Here is a 17,096-nt window from a genome sequence, read left to right on the forward strand (position 1 = left end):
GAGAATCCGCAGGACTTTAAGCGTCGTTTCGTTACTGTTGATGAAACATGGATACATTACTATACTCCTGAGACCAAAGAACAATCTAAACAATGGGTTACCAAGGGAGAATCTACACCAAAAAGGGCAAAGACCATTCCTTTGGCTGGAAAGGTTATGGCCACTGTCTTTTGGGATTCGCAAGGGATAATCCTCATCAACTATCTGGAAAAGGGTAAAACTATTACAGGTGCATAATATTCATCATTATTGGACTGTTTGAAAACCAAGCTGCAAGAAAAACGCCGACGATTGGACTGCAAAAAAGTCCTTTTCCATCATGACAATGCACCAGCACACACCTCAGCAGTTGTGGTCACAAAATTAATGGAAATAGGATTCAAACTCATTTCATATCCCCCCTGTTCTCCAGACTTGGCTCCCTTGGACTACTATTTGTTCCCCAGTTTGAAGAAATGGCTGGTGGGATGAAGATTTTATTCAAACAAGGAGGTGATTGCAGCAACTAATAGCTATTTTGCAGACTTGGACAATTCCTATTATTCAGAAGGGATCAACAAATTAGAACAGCGTTGGATGAAGTGTATAAGTGTAAAAGGAGATTATGTCGAAAAATAAAAAAGGTTTACCCCAAACACGTAAGTAGTTTTTATTTTTGCACGGACTTTTCAAGCACTCCTCGTAGATGCTACTGTCCTTGTAGCACCTATGCAAATTCTCCTCTACACATGCCCTGATTGCAGTAATTTCAGCTTGGAATACTGAGGTCAGTTTTCCTAGAGAGATGATGCCACCCAGTCTTGGCTGAACCCCGTACACCCCTGCCCCAATGCCTTGGTCTGATTTTGACCCATTGGTGAACCAAACAGTGTCCCCCATACGGTGCTGAACTGTTTTTTCCCACTGCTCCCTGCTTCCAATTATTTTACTGTAAGGCTTGTTGAAGCAGTTGGGAGTTATTATATAGTCGGCTGGCATTTCCCCAGCCATTCCTGTATTTACCTCACTCGCTACCTTAGTGTGTGATTCTGGATTTCCCTGTGAGATCCAGTTTTTACCAGTTTTAAGTCTGTATGCCCCAGCTGCTGCCCCCGTCTTGGCCCAAAGGTGTAGTGGAGGCATATACAGCATGGGTTCTGTCCCAGAAGTTGGTTTGCTGCTAATTCCGCCTACTATGGCTAAGCAGGCCAGTCTCTGAACCTTAGCAAGCTCCTTAGCTGCAACCCGCTGTTCTGCCTTCTTCCACCACACTATGGCTCCATAGGATATCCTAGGTCTAACCACTGTGGTGTATATCCAGTGCATACCTCTGGGGCTTGGGCCCCAGTTTTCACCACAAGCCCTTCTGGTACTCACTAGAGTACCTTTCGCATTGGATCAGATACCCTTAATGTGAAAGGTCCGTGTTAGTTCCTCATCTAAGGTTACCCTTAGACACTACATCTTAGTCTGTATGTTTTCTTCTGTATTTTAAACACTACTATTTTCAGCAGCCTTCTTTCAGGAAAATTTGACATTCCATCTTACATTTGTCCTATGGTATTGCCAACAAGTTTCACCTTATACCAGCATCCAGAGATGTGGTGTTCCTTGAGGTTTCTTTTGAAGTTGTTCAGTTCCTTTATTCTCTTGAGGCTAGATGGTACACTGTTATAAAATAAGCTTCCTGCAATTGTAGGGTCCATGTCTGTCATTTTCAATCTTTTGTCGCAGATGTGGTAATTTTCTCTGGTTCTTGTGTTGTGGTCATGAAAGTCTGTAAAAGATGCTGTACAATTTACCATTAGAAGAAGTATTGTCTCATGTATGTATAAACTTGGTACAGTTAATATTTTGAATTCCTTGAATTTGTTTTTGCAGGATTCCGAAGGCGTTAGGATATCTATACATCTACTGGCTTTCTTTTGAAGTCTTAGGATTCTTTCTACAAGTGCATCTGCTGCACTGTCCCATATTGGGAAAAATAAGTCTTTAGTAAATTTCAAGCAAATTTTCTGTGTCCACTGTAACCGCATTTTTTCATAAAAAGATATATTTGTGTTATTTTGGAACAGATTCTATCATTGTGGTATTCTCGTGTCAGAAATTTGTCCACGTCTATACCCAGAAACCTGTTACAGCCCAGTACATCCCCAATACACAGAGTAAGTTACTCTGCTCTGATGGTTCTGCTTGTTTCGAAATTTGTACACACAGTTTTTTTCCTGTTGATCAATAAGTTATTTTCTGTAAAATACTGTTCTGCCATTTGCAAGTTCTCACTGGCTCTTTTTTCCACCTCCTTTACTGAGTCACTACATGCTAGTAAAGTTGTGTCATGGGCATACATGATCACTTTTTCATTTACAGCAGTGATCACTTTTTCATTTACAGCAGTGATCACTTTTTCATTTACAGCAGTGGACTTATCATTTATATATAAGATAAAAAGCAGAGGTCCTAGTACTGAACCCTGAGCTACTTCATATTTTACCTGCAGAAAATCAGAGTAGACATTTCTCTCTATATTTCCTGATTTATGTTTTATTTCAACATACTGTTGTCTGTTTTCAACAAAGGTTTTTATAATATCAGCAGCTTTCCCTCTTATGCCATCGCAGTCCAGTTTCTGTAGGAAAGTTTTATAGCAGGCACAGTGAAAAGCTTTTGAAAGGTCTAAACATACATTTGATACTTTCTTTTGATGATTCAATGCCTCACTGATGTGTGTTGTGAAGTTTGTCACTGCTGTCTTGGTGGATCTTCCCTCTCTAAATCCATGTTGTACCTCATTTGAGATGTTATGCTTCTCTATGAAGTTTATAAATCTATCTTAATCACTGTTTCTACTGTTTTAGACAGAACAGGCATAATCGGTATGGGTCTGTAGTTTTTGGGGTCTCCTTTATCCCCTCCTTTGAATACTGGCACAACTTTACTTATTTTTAAGCATTTCGGAAATATCATTGTTTCATTTCTAAATTTACAAGGAATGCTAGAGGCTTAGCAAGCTGGCACAGTGTTTGACCATTTTTGCTGAGATACCATCCAGACCTTTTGTATTTTTATTTTTTAGTGCTCCAATTTTCTTAAGAACTTCCAATTCATCTCTAGGGAGGAGGTATAAACTCTCAGCCACTTTTTTTGGGACTTTCTATCCTTTTTGGCACTAATATGTTTTGTTGTAGAAGTTTCTCCACTATATCTAAATAGTGCTGGTTGAAAATATTGCACACTTGTTGTGCATCATTCACTTCTTTCCCTTCCCTTGTCAACACTATATTTGTATCTTTCAAGGCATGTGACTATTTTCTGTTTTCATTTACACAGTTCCAGACTGTTTTAGATACATTACAGGAAGATTGTATTTCAGATTTTTGGTGGCTCTGCTTTTCTTATCATCCTAGTGTATGCTTTCTTTTACACTTGTAAGCCTGATGACTGACCTGACCTTTTCCTTTCTGGTATGTTTCAAAGAGTTCAATCAGTTCATCTCTTGCCTTTTTAATTTCTGCGATGAACCATTTTGTGTTTGGCTTACCCATAACAGTTCTGCATATTTTAGGACAAGCTGTACTATGTGGTTTCTTAATACACCACAGAAAGATTCCCAGCTCTTTTCTACTCTGTCCTCTATGTACATATCATCCCACTTTTCTTTTTTTTTTTTTAGCAAAATTTATAACCTGCTTAGATGTGTTTGTTTAAATTCAGCCACTACATTTTCCTCAGTTTTTTTGTGAGCTCGCAGTACAGTCGTTTGTTCAAAACGGTCTGCATCAACAGTATTTATAACCTGAATTATTTGTCTGTCAGTAGGTATATTTGATAGAACATGATCTATTAATGTGCTAGATGTTTGTGTATGTCTTGGTGGTGGATTTATTACATGAAACTAGAGATTGTGTGTCCTTATAATGTCTTGAAAAATTATTGTGCAGCCTCTGACTTTAAGCATTCTATTATTTAAGTCACCAGCTATTACTATGTAAGTGTATTGCTTTGTTACTTTATGCAGGAGTGCATCAATTTCCAGTAAAAATCTTTCAGTGCATGAGCTAGGGGGTCAGTATATTCCTATTACAAGGCATTTTTCCCCCAAGAAATTTATTTGTACTGTTGATTCAAAGCAAAATTCTGTACAGTTTGTGATTTTCTGTGAAGTGCAATTTGTTACTTTGCTGTCTACACATATTGCTACTCCACCACTTTTATGTGTGGTTCTGCAGTAATACGCTACATTTTTATATCCTATGATATTGAAGACCTTTCATTTATTCTGCTTTAAACCATGTTCAGCCATTATGAAAATGTTTGGCACTTCAGCAGCTAATAACACTTCTGATTCCTCTGGTTTGTTGGATGCATATTGAACATTTTGAAGCAGTATTTTTAAATTGAATTTCTTTGAATCTATGCTTTACTTGTTATACTGGTCTTTTTCCCTACCTATGGATATCAAAAATTTCGGTCCTTTCGTGAGGGCTTCCTGTTCTTGGTGCTTCTTAATGTGGGTCCAGGTGCTGATGCTACTGTCAGAAGATCTGTTGCCGTGTTTGCACTGCTTTTGCTGTGGATGCTGGAAATACTACTTCCCTGGACACTAGTGTGATGGCCCCCTAGTCTAAAAAAACTTCTTGCTTGTAATATAGAGCAGTTCTTTGCTAGTTTTGTTGAACATTTCACTCAACTGAGAAACTAGTTTGGCCTTTCCTATTCTGTGTAGGTGTAGACCATGGCTTGTGTGATCATCGCGGTTCATTTCACTAAGGTCTACCAATTGTATGTAGTTAAATTTTTCACACAATTTTTTTAACTCAGAATTATACAGTTTCATGTCTTCATTTACACACGACCATATTGGCCGATCATATCCCGCTGGACCAGTTGTATTGACAACATTTGTATTAAACAATTTTGGCAATACGCTTTGGAAACATCACAGGGCAGTCTTGTTTTCGTTTGTATACATTTCATTTCTGCCACCAATAATAATGGTGTGATCATTGTTTTTTAGTTGTCTTGTATCTGTTGCTATATTTTCCACCACTACATCTAACTTGACAGATGGCTTTACTTTCACGAAAACTGAATGTTTTGAATGCATACCCTCATGTAAGCGTCTGGTGAGGCCTTTTCCATGACTGTCAGTGTACATTTAGGTGCTTGCACAAAAACAGGCACTAAGAATAGCCTCACCTATTAATACTGTAGGCTACAACATTAGAACGAAAAAAATTGACCTTCTTTATTCAGTAGTAAAGCTGTCAGCAGCTCATAAAAAGAGGACATTATGGAAACACAGAAGTCTTTGATCATAAGGCCCATAATACAAAATACCTAGCAGATAGCAAAGTAAATTATCAGTCTTATCTGAAATCATTTCTTCTGGACAAGTCCTATTCAATATACAAATAATTAATTAATCATTGTTGGAATGTGTTGTATGGTAGAGAAAGATATTTACATTTTTGTTAAATTTGTATTTCACATATAAAATGAGTACTGGAAAAGGTTAACACGTCCATTTCATCTACATCTACATCTACAGGGATACTCTGAATCACCTATATCTTTCTGTACAAACTCTGATTTCCCTTATTTTATCATGATGATAATTTCTCCCTATGTAGGTCAGCATCAACAATATATTTTCGCATTCGGAGGAGAAAGTTGGTGATTGGAATTTCATGAGAAAATTTCTCCGCAACGAAAAACACTTTTGTTTTAATGATGTCCATCCCAAATCCTGTATCATTTCAGTGACACACTCTCCCTTATTTCCCAATAATACAAAACATGCTGCTCTTCTTTGAACTTTTTCCAAGTACTCCACAATCCTGTGTGATAAGGATCCTACACCGCACAGTAGTATTCTAAAAGAGGACAGACAATTCTAGTTTAGGTGGTCTCTTTAGTAGAACTGTTACATTCCTAAGTGTCCTGCCAATAAATCACAGTCTTTGGTTAGCCTTCCACACAACATTTTCTGTGTGTTCCTTCCAGTTTAAGCTGTTTGTAATTGTAATTCCTAGGTATTTTGTAGAATTTGTGGCCTTTAGATCTGATTGATTTATCATGTAACCAAAGTTTATCAGATTCATTTTATCACTCATGTGGATGACCTGACACTTTTCATTATTTATGGTCAATTGCCAATTTTTGCACCATACATAAATCTTTTCTAAATCATTTTGCAATTTGTTTTGATCTTCTGGTGACTTTACTAGTCAATAAATGACAGCTGCTGAGATTGTCTCCTAAATCATGTGTATAGATAAGGGACAGCAAAGGGCCTAAAACACTACCTTTGAAAACACCAGAAAACACTTCTGTTTTACACAATGACTTTCCATCAATTGCTGCAAACTGTGACCTCTCTGACAAGAAATCAAGAATCCAGTCACATAACTGGGACAATATTCGATAGGCACGCAGTTTCACTAGAAGCCGCTTGTTTGGTGCAATGTCAAAAGCCTTTCAGAAATCCAGAAATATGGAGTCAATTAGAAATCCCTTGTCAATATCACTCAACACTTCATGTGAGTAAAAAGCTAGTTGTGTTTCACAAGAACAGTGTTTCCTAAATCCGTGTTGACTGTGTGTCAATAGACTGATTTCTTTGTGGTAATTCATAATTTTTCGAACACAATATATGTTCCAAAATCCTGCTGCATATCGATGTTAATGTTATGGTCCTGTGATTTAGCAGATTACTCCTACTACCTTTCTTGAATATTCATGTGACCTGTGCCCTGTGCAACTGTCCAGTCTTTGGGTTTGGATCTTTTGTTGAGCGAACGGTTGTATATGATTGTTAAGTATGGAGCTCTTGCATCAGTACACTCTGAAAGGAACCTACTTGTATACAGTTTGGACCAGAAGACTTGCTTTCATTATGTGATTTAAATTGCTTCACTACTCTGAGGATATCTACTTCTACGTTACTCATGTTGGTAGCCGTTCTTGATTTGAATTCTGGAATATTTGCTTCGTCTTCTTTTGTGAAGGCGTTTCGGAAACCTGTGTTTACTATGTCTGCTTTGGCAGCATTGTCTTCAATAGTATCTCCATTGCTGTCACGCAGAGAAGGCCTTGATTGTCTCTCACCATTTGCATACTTCACATACGACCAGGATCTCTTTGGATTTTCTGCCAGGTTTCGAGACAAAGTTTCATTGTGGAAACTATTATAAGCATCTCGCATTGAAGTCTGCTCTAAATATCGAACTTCTGTGAAAGATCACGAAACTTGGAGATTTTGCGTCTGTTTAAATTTGGCATGTTTTTTCATTGTTTCTGCAACAATGTTCTGACCTAATTTGTGTGCCAAGGAGGATCAGTTCTGTCACTTGTTAATTTATTTGGTATAAATCTCTCAACTGCTGCCGATACTACTACTTTGAATTCAAGCCACATCTGTTCTGCACTTACATTATTAATTTGGAAGGAGTGGAGATTGTGTCTCAGGAAGGAGTCAAGTGGATTTTTCTCTGCGTTTTTGAATATGTGTATTTTTCATTTATTTTTGGAGTATTTGGGGATTACAATATCCAATCCCAGTACGACAACCCTATGTTCACCCATCTCTTGAATGTAATACTTTCAAGATAAAGTCTTCTGTCTACTCTCAGTCTTAATAGTTTAAAATGACCTACTTGATTGACTATTTGGTCACCCTCTGACAATAAAAATTTCACTTTTACAACAGTTTTATGTCAGAAACTTTATGCATTTCATTTTGTTGCATTTAAGCATGTTCTCTGAAAGCCTCCCCTCGTAAGGACATCATTTATAATAATCTAGTTTTTTGCCATTGGGTTGGATGTGTAGGATGCTGATGCTTGTGTTGTTAAAATGGCATTTTGTTTCATGCAAGTGGTGGCTATTGCTGATGTGTGGTATTTTTTGTTTTTTAGTGCTGTCAACTAGACATCCTTGAAACACTCCAAATACACAAACACCAAACAAAACAACCCGAATCCATCTTAAATGATAAAAATGACAGTATTTACAATAGTATCATCCCTGTTTTCAGCAACTGCGTACATTATTAAAATTTGCAGTTCGCTCGCTTGCGCGCGCGCGCGCGCGCGCCCACTCACACACACACACACGCACACACACACACACACACACACACACACACACACACACACACACACACACACACACAACCATGCGCGAACGCGCGCACACACACACACACACACACACACACACACACACACACACACACTCACTCAACTGTGCGCGAACGCACACACGCTCACACACACCTTAATATTTACCACAAATATTTAGTTATGTTACCATGACGGCCCCCAAATGTTCAAGGGATTGACCTCATTTAGAAATATATCATCACACCAACAGCTTGTACCCCCCGTCAGCTAGAAACTGTATGTACATCAACTATTGGTGCAAATTGTTCATCCATCTGCATATTTTAAAGAATTAATCAATGTATTACCCCAACCTTTAGGCAGTTATTACATGTAACACAAATAATCTAAAGATTCTCTGCTTTGTAAAGTTTGCTCTCATACAATCACTCCTTCCACCCTCCCCCTCTCTCACCCCTCTCCTTTTCTCTTCCTCTCCCTCTCCCTCTGCCTCCAGCCTATCTGTGAATCTGTGAATCCCAACCAAAATGGTTAATTGTATATAATTTTACCAATGTAGCCAACGTAATTATTGTACGTATGAGTATGAAGTTTAAGCTATATTACCTTGTCAAAATTGGATTTATATACCACCTGAATTATTTATTCCAACGCATGCATTCGACACCTCAAACAAACATCTCAAAAATCCTATAAAAACTTTATTCTGTAATAATGTTGTTACAGTGTATATTCTTTGTACTTTGTGATAATGTTTTCTCTTCTGCTATATGATCCTTGCACCTAATAGTTTTCAGACACCAGTATACATGTGATGTGTACAACAATGAAAGGAACCTGTGACCATTGTGGGTACTCTGTTTTACTTATTTCATTTTTACTGTTAGATATACATTTAGTTTTTTGTCAAAAGAAACCCAAAACCATGTTCTGAAATAGTGTTTTGTTTCTCCACTAGACAGTGCCACAATTCCTCCAAAAAATCATAACACAAAACACACGCGCACACACACACACACACACACACACACACACACACACACACACAACACACAAATGTCATATTAAGAGGTTTAAATCTTTGAAACATGTTGTGGAGATAAATAAACAGCATCTGGTAACAGTAAACTTGTTGTTTCTTTTAATGTCAATAACAGTCACAGTAAAACCTAACCAAAAATGTTCACATTAAAAAAAAAAGAAACAGAGTGTTAGTCAAAAAGCACTTTATAACTGTGAAATGATATAAAAAATTATTGAGATAGCTCACAGACTCGGTAGATGTGTCATTTTATAGCGACCAGTCTCAGGTTTGATTCACATAGTGCATCAGTATCCCATTCCTCACTAGGAGCACCAGTATAGCACACAGTTAAAATGGCTACTTTCACTGGTGAGAAGTATGCTTGCTGTATGTTTTTATTTCATGAAGTGAACTGTACATCAACTGTTCAGTGTAAATTTCACACGGGATATGCTAAAGAACCTCCAAGCAAGCCTACAATTGACTCTTGGCACAAGTGTTTTGATGGAGTATACTAAGTAAGTGATCTTTAGACTCTTGTTTCTTTCCAGCATGCAGTAATTCACTTATCTAGCTCCAGGCATCCACATGTAGACCATACCATGTATGACTAAATGACGGAATTGCACTTATGTGCTCAGCATCAAGAAACTGGTTACTAAATGTCTTTTCATGCTACTTGAAGTATGTCACAGTCTTAACTCTAGTTTGAGAAGCATTGCTAGCAATTTGAACGGTGTGATCTTTGATTTTGTTCATCTTTGTTGCACTGTAACAGTACTTTTCCAAAGGGACATTGAAATCTTAGCCCGTTTCCCTCTTTGTTATAGAAGAAACAAAAGGTTATGGAAGAGCAGATGGAAGAGTAAGAGGAAGGTGAGGAGAAGAAGGTTTGTTCTAAACTGTCATGAAGTGCAATCTGCCTGATTAATTTTCACTGTCTCTAAAAGTGTCTTCGTTAGTGATTTTTTCCTTCATGTGACTTCTGCTTATTGGTATTTCTGTTCACTTGTGTGTGTATCTTCATGTTATTTCAGAGTATACCAAGCAGCATTTTATTGTGTATGTGTGAAGCTGAATTGTGTTTTGCTATCTGTTGTCACTTTAAGAGTGCACTCAATACAAACTTTATCCTTTTTTTGTACATTGTTGTCAATATTTGTTTCAAGGGTACCATGCACCACGTAGGGATCATCCCCTGGGGCTTGTATTAGCACCCGCCCCTGTGGAGTTGCCAGTGCACAGTCGAGTGAAGAAAGTTGCTGCTGGGCGCGCACATCTTATTGTATTATCAGAGAGAGAAGGAGCTTTTACTCTTGGCAATAATGCTTATGGACAGTGTGGCAGGAGGATAATTGAAGATGAGAAGTACTCTGGGAGCCAGACAGTCCATTGTATTCCTTCCCTTGATGGAGCTGTGATTGAAAAGGTCTTTTGTGGACAAGATCACAGGTGAATAAATAATGTCAGAAACAATGCATCGATGTAACATTTTGTGGCCAGTCTTTCCTGCATGCCATGTTCTATTTTGATCCTGAATCATGCTTTTCAAACAGTCTGGTCATTTTGCATTACATTTTCAATTAATTTACTATCATTATGCTCACTTGTTCTTTTCATTTATTATAGAAATAGAAGCATTTTATCTGCAGTTCTAGTCGACAGCATGTCAATGAATTTATGCTGTATGTAATGTTTTGTAGAACATTGTGGTTCCCTCTTTTGCTCATTTAATTATTGTTTGATTCAAGAGAGCATGTACGAGGACCATCATCCCTGGTGTAGATAACATTCTTTAACCATTCTTTAACCACTCTTTAACCATTGACAGACAGATGTGGGTTATGAATTAGCATATTCACAGCAACTTGTAAACCTATTTTTTGTAAACTAATTTTCAGTATTTGTGTACACTATGTTGGTATAAAAATCATTGTGAAATTAATGGGAGAGAGAGTACTACTGTTAGGTGCTGGATTGTCATATATTCTTGCATGGAAACTGGTTTCCGATATTTTGTAAATGCGTTTCCACAAGAGTGTGCTTACTTTCCTTTGGGTGATTGTATTTTCAAATAATGAACTTTCTCCTTCACTCATATGTGAGTTGAACTAACTAATGACATTCTGTGTTGGACTTCTCTGCATACACTAAAGTCCTTATTAATTTACCCTGGCATTGGTAGTACACGTTTAAGCAGATCACTGACAGTTCTTGCTACAGTGATGAGATTACAACCACAAGAATCTGTTAATAAACTGCTGATGTAGATCTGTAAAGTATTTTGTCAAATGGGGGAAACCTACTTTTCGTGTTGCCCACAGTGAAGCTGCCAGGAGTATTCCACTTTTTCTCCATGTACTCCAAATATTGGAGGAATTGTAGAAGGTGTTATGCTGGAGCCAAGGTAGCCTCTGAGGGCCAGCAACCCATATTACACCACAGAGGATGGGGTTGTCTATGTCCAAGGCATACCAAAAACACCATGATAAACACCAGCTATTTACATACAAGAAAATGGAAACAGACATTCTGAGCACTACTTCCTGCAGGGGGAGATCGAGCCACGGCCTGCAGGAAGTATCACTATGCCAAAACCTGATTGACTGGACACAGCTATTTAGGGGCTAGAACCAGCCCCAAAGTTCAGTTCACTCCAGATGCGGACCTCGTGGACTTCGATCACCAAAGATTATGTCTTCGTCTCTGAATTGGACTTTTACTAATGAGTGTGTGTGTGTGTGTGTGTGTGTGTGTGTGTGTGTGTGTTACCCCAAACCTTTGTGGAAAATTTAGAAGTGAACTTTTTGATTGCCTCAATTAGGAGACTTTTACTGGCATCGTTATTCTTACCTTTCTGTTGTTGTTAGTCATCAACCTTGTAAACTTACATAAATCAAAGTTGTGTTTCTGAAAAATTGCGAATTGTCAGTCACTACACAAGTGGCGAAGAGTTAGTGCCTGTGTGTGTCTTCCTCATGGCGGAAGTTGTACTTCAGCAGCTGGTCCAAAGTGTGCATGACTTACTACAAGGTTTTCAACAGTTTTGCAAGAAATCTCAGGTTACACAGGAATGTTTATTTATGGAACTCTTGCAAAACCACCTGGTTCCACCACCCCTGCCGTTTCCCACTTTCAACGAGCTTGCTGAAGACTGGGAAATGTACAAGAAGCGGCTCCAACAGCCTTCTCAAATCAACCAGGTTGTCTAAGAGGCTGCTCGTCGTTACTGCTATTTGTCCCGGAACCAGTCCAAAGTGTATATTCTCTTGACGAAACTCCAACCTCGACCTCCAGATTCTTTGACTTTCTCCGAGATTTGTGAGGTTCTCGCAGCTTACTACCGACGACGGTTCCACCTGTTGGCTGCCCGTGTCAAATTTTGCCAGTGTCGCAAGAACGCTGTCCAATCCTATCGACAGTGGGCAGTGGAACTGCAAGGTCTCAGCTGGAAATGTCACTTCACCACACAAGTCTCCAAAGAATCCTACACGGATGAGATGGTCCGTGACCACCTCATCCAGGACGCCCCTGACGCGGCTTTCCGGTTCGATGCCCTTAGACTCGACGATCCTACCCTGGACCAGATCATTGGTCTAGCATTCAAGTACAAAGTCATGCATTTGGAATCCTGCGCAGAAGTGGCGGCCCTCCACAACCACGACACCTTGGAGCCCGTCGCATCACTGACGAAGGTCGAAGATGTTGCCACCGCCCATTCCAGTCACCGGCGTCAACCATCCTGTTCTGCACAGTGTCGACAGGGCAGCTGCCCTGTCCAGGAATTCACACCCTCAGATGACTCCATGGGTCCAGTGCAGACCTTCGGTGCACGGAGGCCCCTGCACCCTTGCCAGTGCCACCTGCCCCTCCTGCTGCCATCCTGCCTGGGATGCCTTAAGAACCATGCACGGGAAGACTGCCCTGACAGGTGGGCGTATTGTGCAGTGTGTACCTGTAACGGACATGTCAGTTTGGTCTGATGATCTTGGCAACCCCCTCCTCATCCGGCCAATGACCATCGGGGGCCTGTACCCATCGATATCAACCAGGTGCAGTCTTCGGGATCTTCCGAGCTGATGATTGACGTTCAGGTCAGCGGTTGTCCACTGCAGATGCAGGTGGATACCAGAGCAGTGGTCTCACTGATCAACTATTTCTCTTATGCGAAGATCCCCCCCCCCCTTCCCCTGGCGCCCACACCTAAGCGCCTCCTTTCTTATAATAAGCAAGCAATTTCCCTGTTGGGTTAGTTCATGGCTTCCATCCTGTATAAATCGGTTCGCTGAGAAGTTACCTTCCTGGTGGTCAACAATGTGGCCATGGTGGATATCTTCAGGTTGGATGCCTTCCGGGTCTTTGGCTTCGGCATCGATGACAGTGTTCATCTGGTGTCTTCCCAGGTTCCATTCCTGGCAGTCGATACCTTGTGCACGTAATTCCAAGACCTCTTCTCGCCAGGCGACGGCTGTGCTCAAGATTTTCATGCGTCACTCCAGCTGAAACTGTCTGCCCACCCGAAGTACTTCCGGGCTTGGCAAGTTCCCCACGCCCTCCAGCAGCCTCTTCAACAAGAAATGGACTGTCTCACCATGGAGGGAGTCGTCACTCCAATCCGTTACAGTTTGTGGGCGACACCCTTGGTCGTCCTCAAGAGACCAGATTGGCGTCTGCGAGTTTGTGGCGACTTCAAGGCTACGCTTAACCCTCAGCTACAAGTTGAAGACTATCCCCTCCTGTGTCCTGAGGACCCGTTCTCCAAGCTCGCAGGGGGACAATTTTTTTCGAAGATCGATCTTGCTGAGGCCTACCTCCAAATACCTTTCGATGAGCCTTCTACTTCCTTGGCCGTCGTCAACACACTGTTTGACTGTTCCGGTCGAACCGCCTCATGTATGGCATCGCTAGTGCACTGGCCATCTTTCAGCATTACTTGGAACAGCTCCTGTGGGATGTGCCAGGTTGTATAACCCACCTCAGTGACATCATTGTCACCGACTGTACCATGGAAGAACATCTCAGTCATCTGCGACAATTGTTCCTGTGCCTGCGGACTGCGGGCCTAAAATGCAACCTTGCTAAATGCTCCTTTTTTCAATCTGCTATCTCCTACCTGGGTCACATTATTTTCCGCGATGGCATATCATCTACCTCCTCCCACATCGCCATCACCGCTGTAACGGCCCTTCGCCGTCCACATGACGTCCACCAACTGCGGTCTTTCCTGGGTAAAATTGCTTTCTATTGAAAGTTCATCCCCTCTGCTGCCCACATTGCTGTGCCCCTCCATCACCTATGCCGAAAGAATGTACCTTTTCATTGGTCCCCCATTTGTGAATCGGCTTTCCAAACCTTAAAGCGGAGGTTGCACTCTGCAGCGTGTCTCATGCCATATAACCCCTCTCTTCCTCTCCTCTTGGCTACGGACACCTCAGACTATGGTGTTGGGGCTGTCCTTTCTCACCTTCAACCAGATGGATCAGAACGCCCGGTGGCATACATATCTAAATCCCTTACAGATGCCCAATGCAAATATTTCCAAATTGAGAAGGAGGCCCTAGCCATCGTGGTTGCCCATACCAAGTTCCTCCTGTACCTTTACGGTATGTCTCTTCGCTTAATCACTGACCAAAAGCCCATCGTGACCTTATTTTCTCTGTCAGCCCAGTTACCTACGAAGACTTCCCACCGCCTGCAGCGATGGGACCTATTCCTTTCATGTTTTAGGTACACCATCCATTTCCGGCCCACCTCCCAGCATGCCAACGCCGATGTCTTGTCTTGGCTCCCCTCCAGCCAGGATTCTGCATTTGATTCATTGGACCTCCTAATTTTTCAGGTCAATGACAACATACAGGATGCGTTCACTGCGTTCCCAGTCACAGCTGAGAGGGTGGCCGCAGTGATGACCGCAGATCTGCTCCTAGAACTGTTGTGCCTGGCCAATGCTTCCTATGCTTCGTGCTCAGGCTGACCTCTGATTCTTCTACTCCATCCGTCACCAACTGGTGGCTGTCAATAGGGTGCTCCTCCGTGTGGCAAATGACGCCAATCCATGAGTCATCGTACCAACTTCCCTGGGGTCCCGGATACTCGACGTCTTACATCAAGGTCACTGGGGTATCGCCCGGACAAAAACCCTCACACGTCGCCATGTCTTCTGGGTAGGCATGATAGCAGATGTGGAGTGCATGGTCCGGGGATGTCAGCAGTGTACCCAGGCCCTTCCTGCACCGCGTCACTCCTTCCAATACTCGCCGGCTACTTCCCTCCCATGGGAACGCATCCATGTGGATTTTGCGGGATCCTTCCTCAGCGCTTACTGGTTACTCGTCACGGATGCCTGCTCCCACTTCCCTTTCATTATCCGATGCTCCTCTATCACCACAGAGAATACCATATGGCCCTGTCAAAAATATTTTCCAGTGAAGGCCTTCCCATCACCTTAGTATCAGACAACGGCCCGCATTTCGCAGTTAAGAGTTTGCCAAATTCTGACATGATAATGGTAGCCACCACGTCTTTACCCTTCCTTCCCATCCCCAATCCAATGGAGAGGCAGAGCGCCTTAGTTCACACTTTTAAAACTCAGATGAAGAAGTACACAGAGGACTGTTCTCCGGAAGAAGCTCTTACGTTATTTCTCAGTACCTTCAGGGCCACGCCAGTGGGTGACAAAAGTCCAGCCAAACTGCTCCATGGTCGCCAGCCTCGGACCCTACTCCATCTCCTCCTGCCGCAGGGTGGATCTCACGCCCTGCCCGGCAGTTCCCGATATTCATCCGGCTTCAAGGTGTTGGCTCGCGGTTTTGGGGCTCAGTCCAGATAGCTTCCGGGGGTCGTTATCCAGCCCCGTGGTTGACAACTGTTCGACATACGCCTGGACAACAGGTGGTTTCGTGTCACCGCAACCAACTGCGTCCTTGTTTCCTCAAGCAGCCGCAACCCCAAACACTGGCTCGTCTCTCTCTCCCATCGCTGGCCACTTCCTGGGAGGCTATGTTGATGCCCTCTCCTCAGTTTGTAGATTGATCTTCCCAAAGATAGTCAGCAGATGCCGGCTGCTAGCCCAAGGCCCCCGCATAATCCGGACCTTCCCCTGAATCCTCCTCCCAGCCCCTCTTCAGTGCTGACTTGGTTGAACAGCGTGGACGTCTACGTGCCGCTTGCACAGCCCAACATTGCCTCGCAACTGCCACTACTTCGGCGTTCCAGCCGCCTGTTGCAGAAGGCGGCACCCTACTCTCTGGTGGCCGGGTTCCACTGCCTCCTTCAGGAGGACTTAGCTGCAGATCAGCCTGCAGCTCTGGACTATTGGTACCTCCCACCCCCCTCCCCTCCCCCACAATCGCCCTTGCCGCACCAGCTTTTCCAAAGGGGGGAGGGGTATTATGCTGGACGGAAGGTAGTCCCTGAGGGCCGGCAACCCATATCAACCCATATTACACCACAGAAGACAGGGTTGTCAATGTCCAAGGTGTACCAAAAGCACCATGGTAAACACCGGCTATTTACATATAAGATAATGAAAACAGACATTCCAAGCACTACTTCCTGCAGGGGGAGCTCGAGCCACAGCCTGCAGGGTGTATTACTACACCAAAACCTGATTGGGGGATGGTATTAACTAGCTGTCAGATTGGGTAATGGATCAACTAAATATAAACATTTGGGTTGTCAAAAAGTTGTCAGAGAAAATATGAAATCACCTACAGTTCTTTCTGCTGTTGGGGATGGGTGGACAATAACTGAACCTCTGAAGACACAGTTGAGCTATTGTTATATATATGCTTCTCCCCATCTGCGTGGACCCTGAGGTGCGAACTCACACAGCAAAGAGCTTAATTGATTAATATGAGAATGGCTTAAGAGTTTACATCATTTTGGTGGAAGAATTAGCAGATGTTATACACTATCTTTGGAGTGGAAGTCCTCAGTCCAGACAAGATTTCTGTCGAATTATACAG

General features: G+C 42.1%; 1 protein-coding gene across 2 annotated transcripts in view; it reads left to right on the forward strand.

Moving 5' to 3' along the window:
• LOC124711161 (RCC1-like G exchanging factor-like protein) overlaps nt 1–17,096 on the forward strand; it is a 153,385-nt gene that overhangs the window by 64,361 nt on the left and 71,928 nt on the right. For both annotated transcript variants that reach the window (XM_047241195.1, XM_047241111.1), the window contains one exon: nt 10,299–10,581. In XM_047241195.1, coding sequence (XP_047097151.1) covers nt 10,299–10,581 — 283 coding nt within the window. The remainder of the gene's footprint in view (nt 1–10,298; nt 10,582–17,096) is intronic.

The sequence above is a fragment of the Schistocerca piceifrons genome, chromosome 1 (genome assembly GCF_021461385.2).
Source record: "Schistocerca piceifrons isolate TAMUIC-IGC-003096 chromosome 1, iqSchPice1.1, whole genome shotgun sequence".
Taxonomy (NCBI): Eukaryota; Metazoa; Arthropoda; class Insecta; order Orthoptera; family Acrididae; genus Schistocerca; species Schistocerca piceifrons.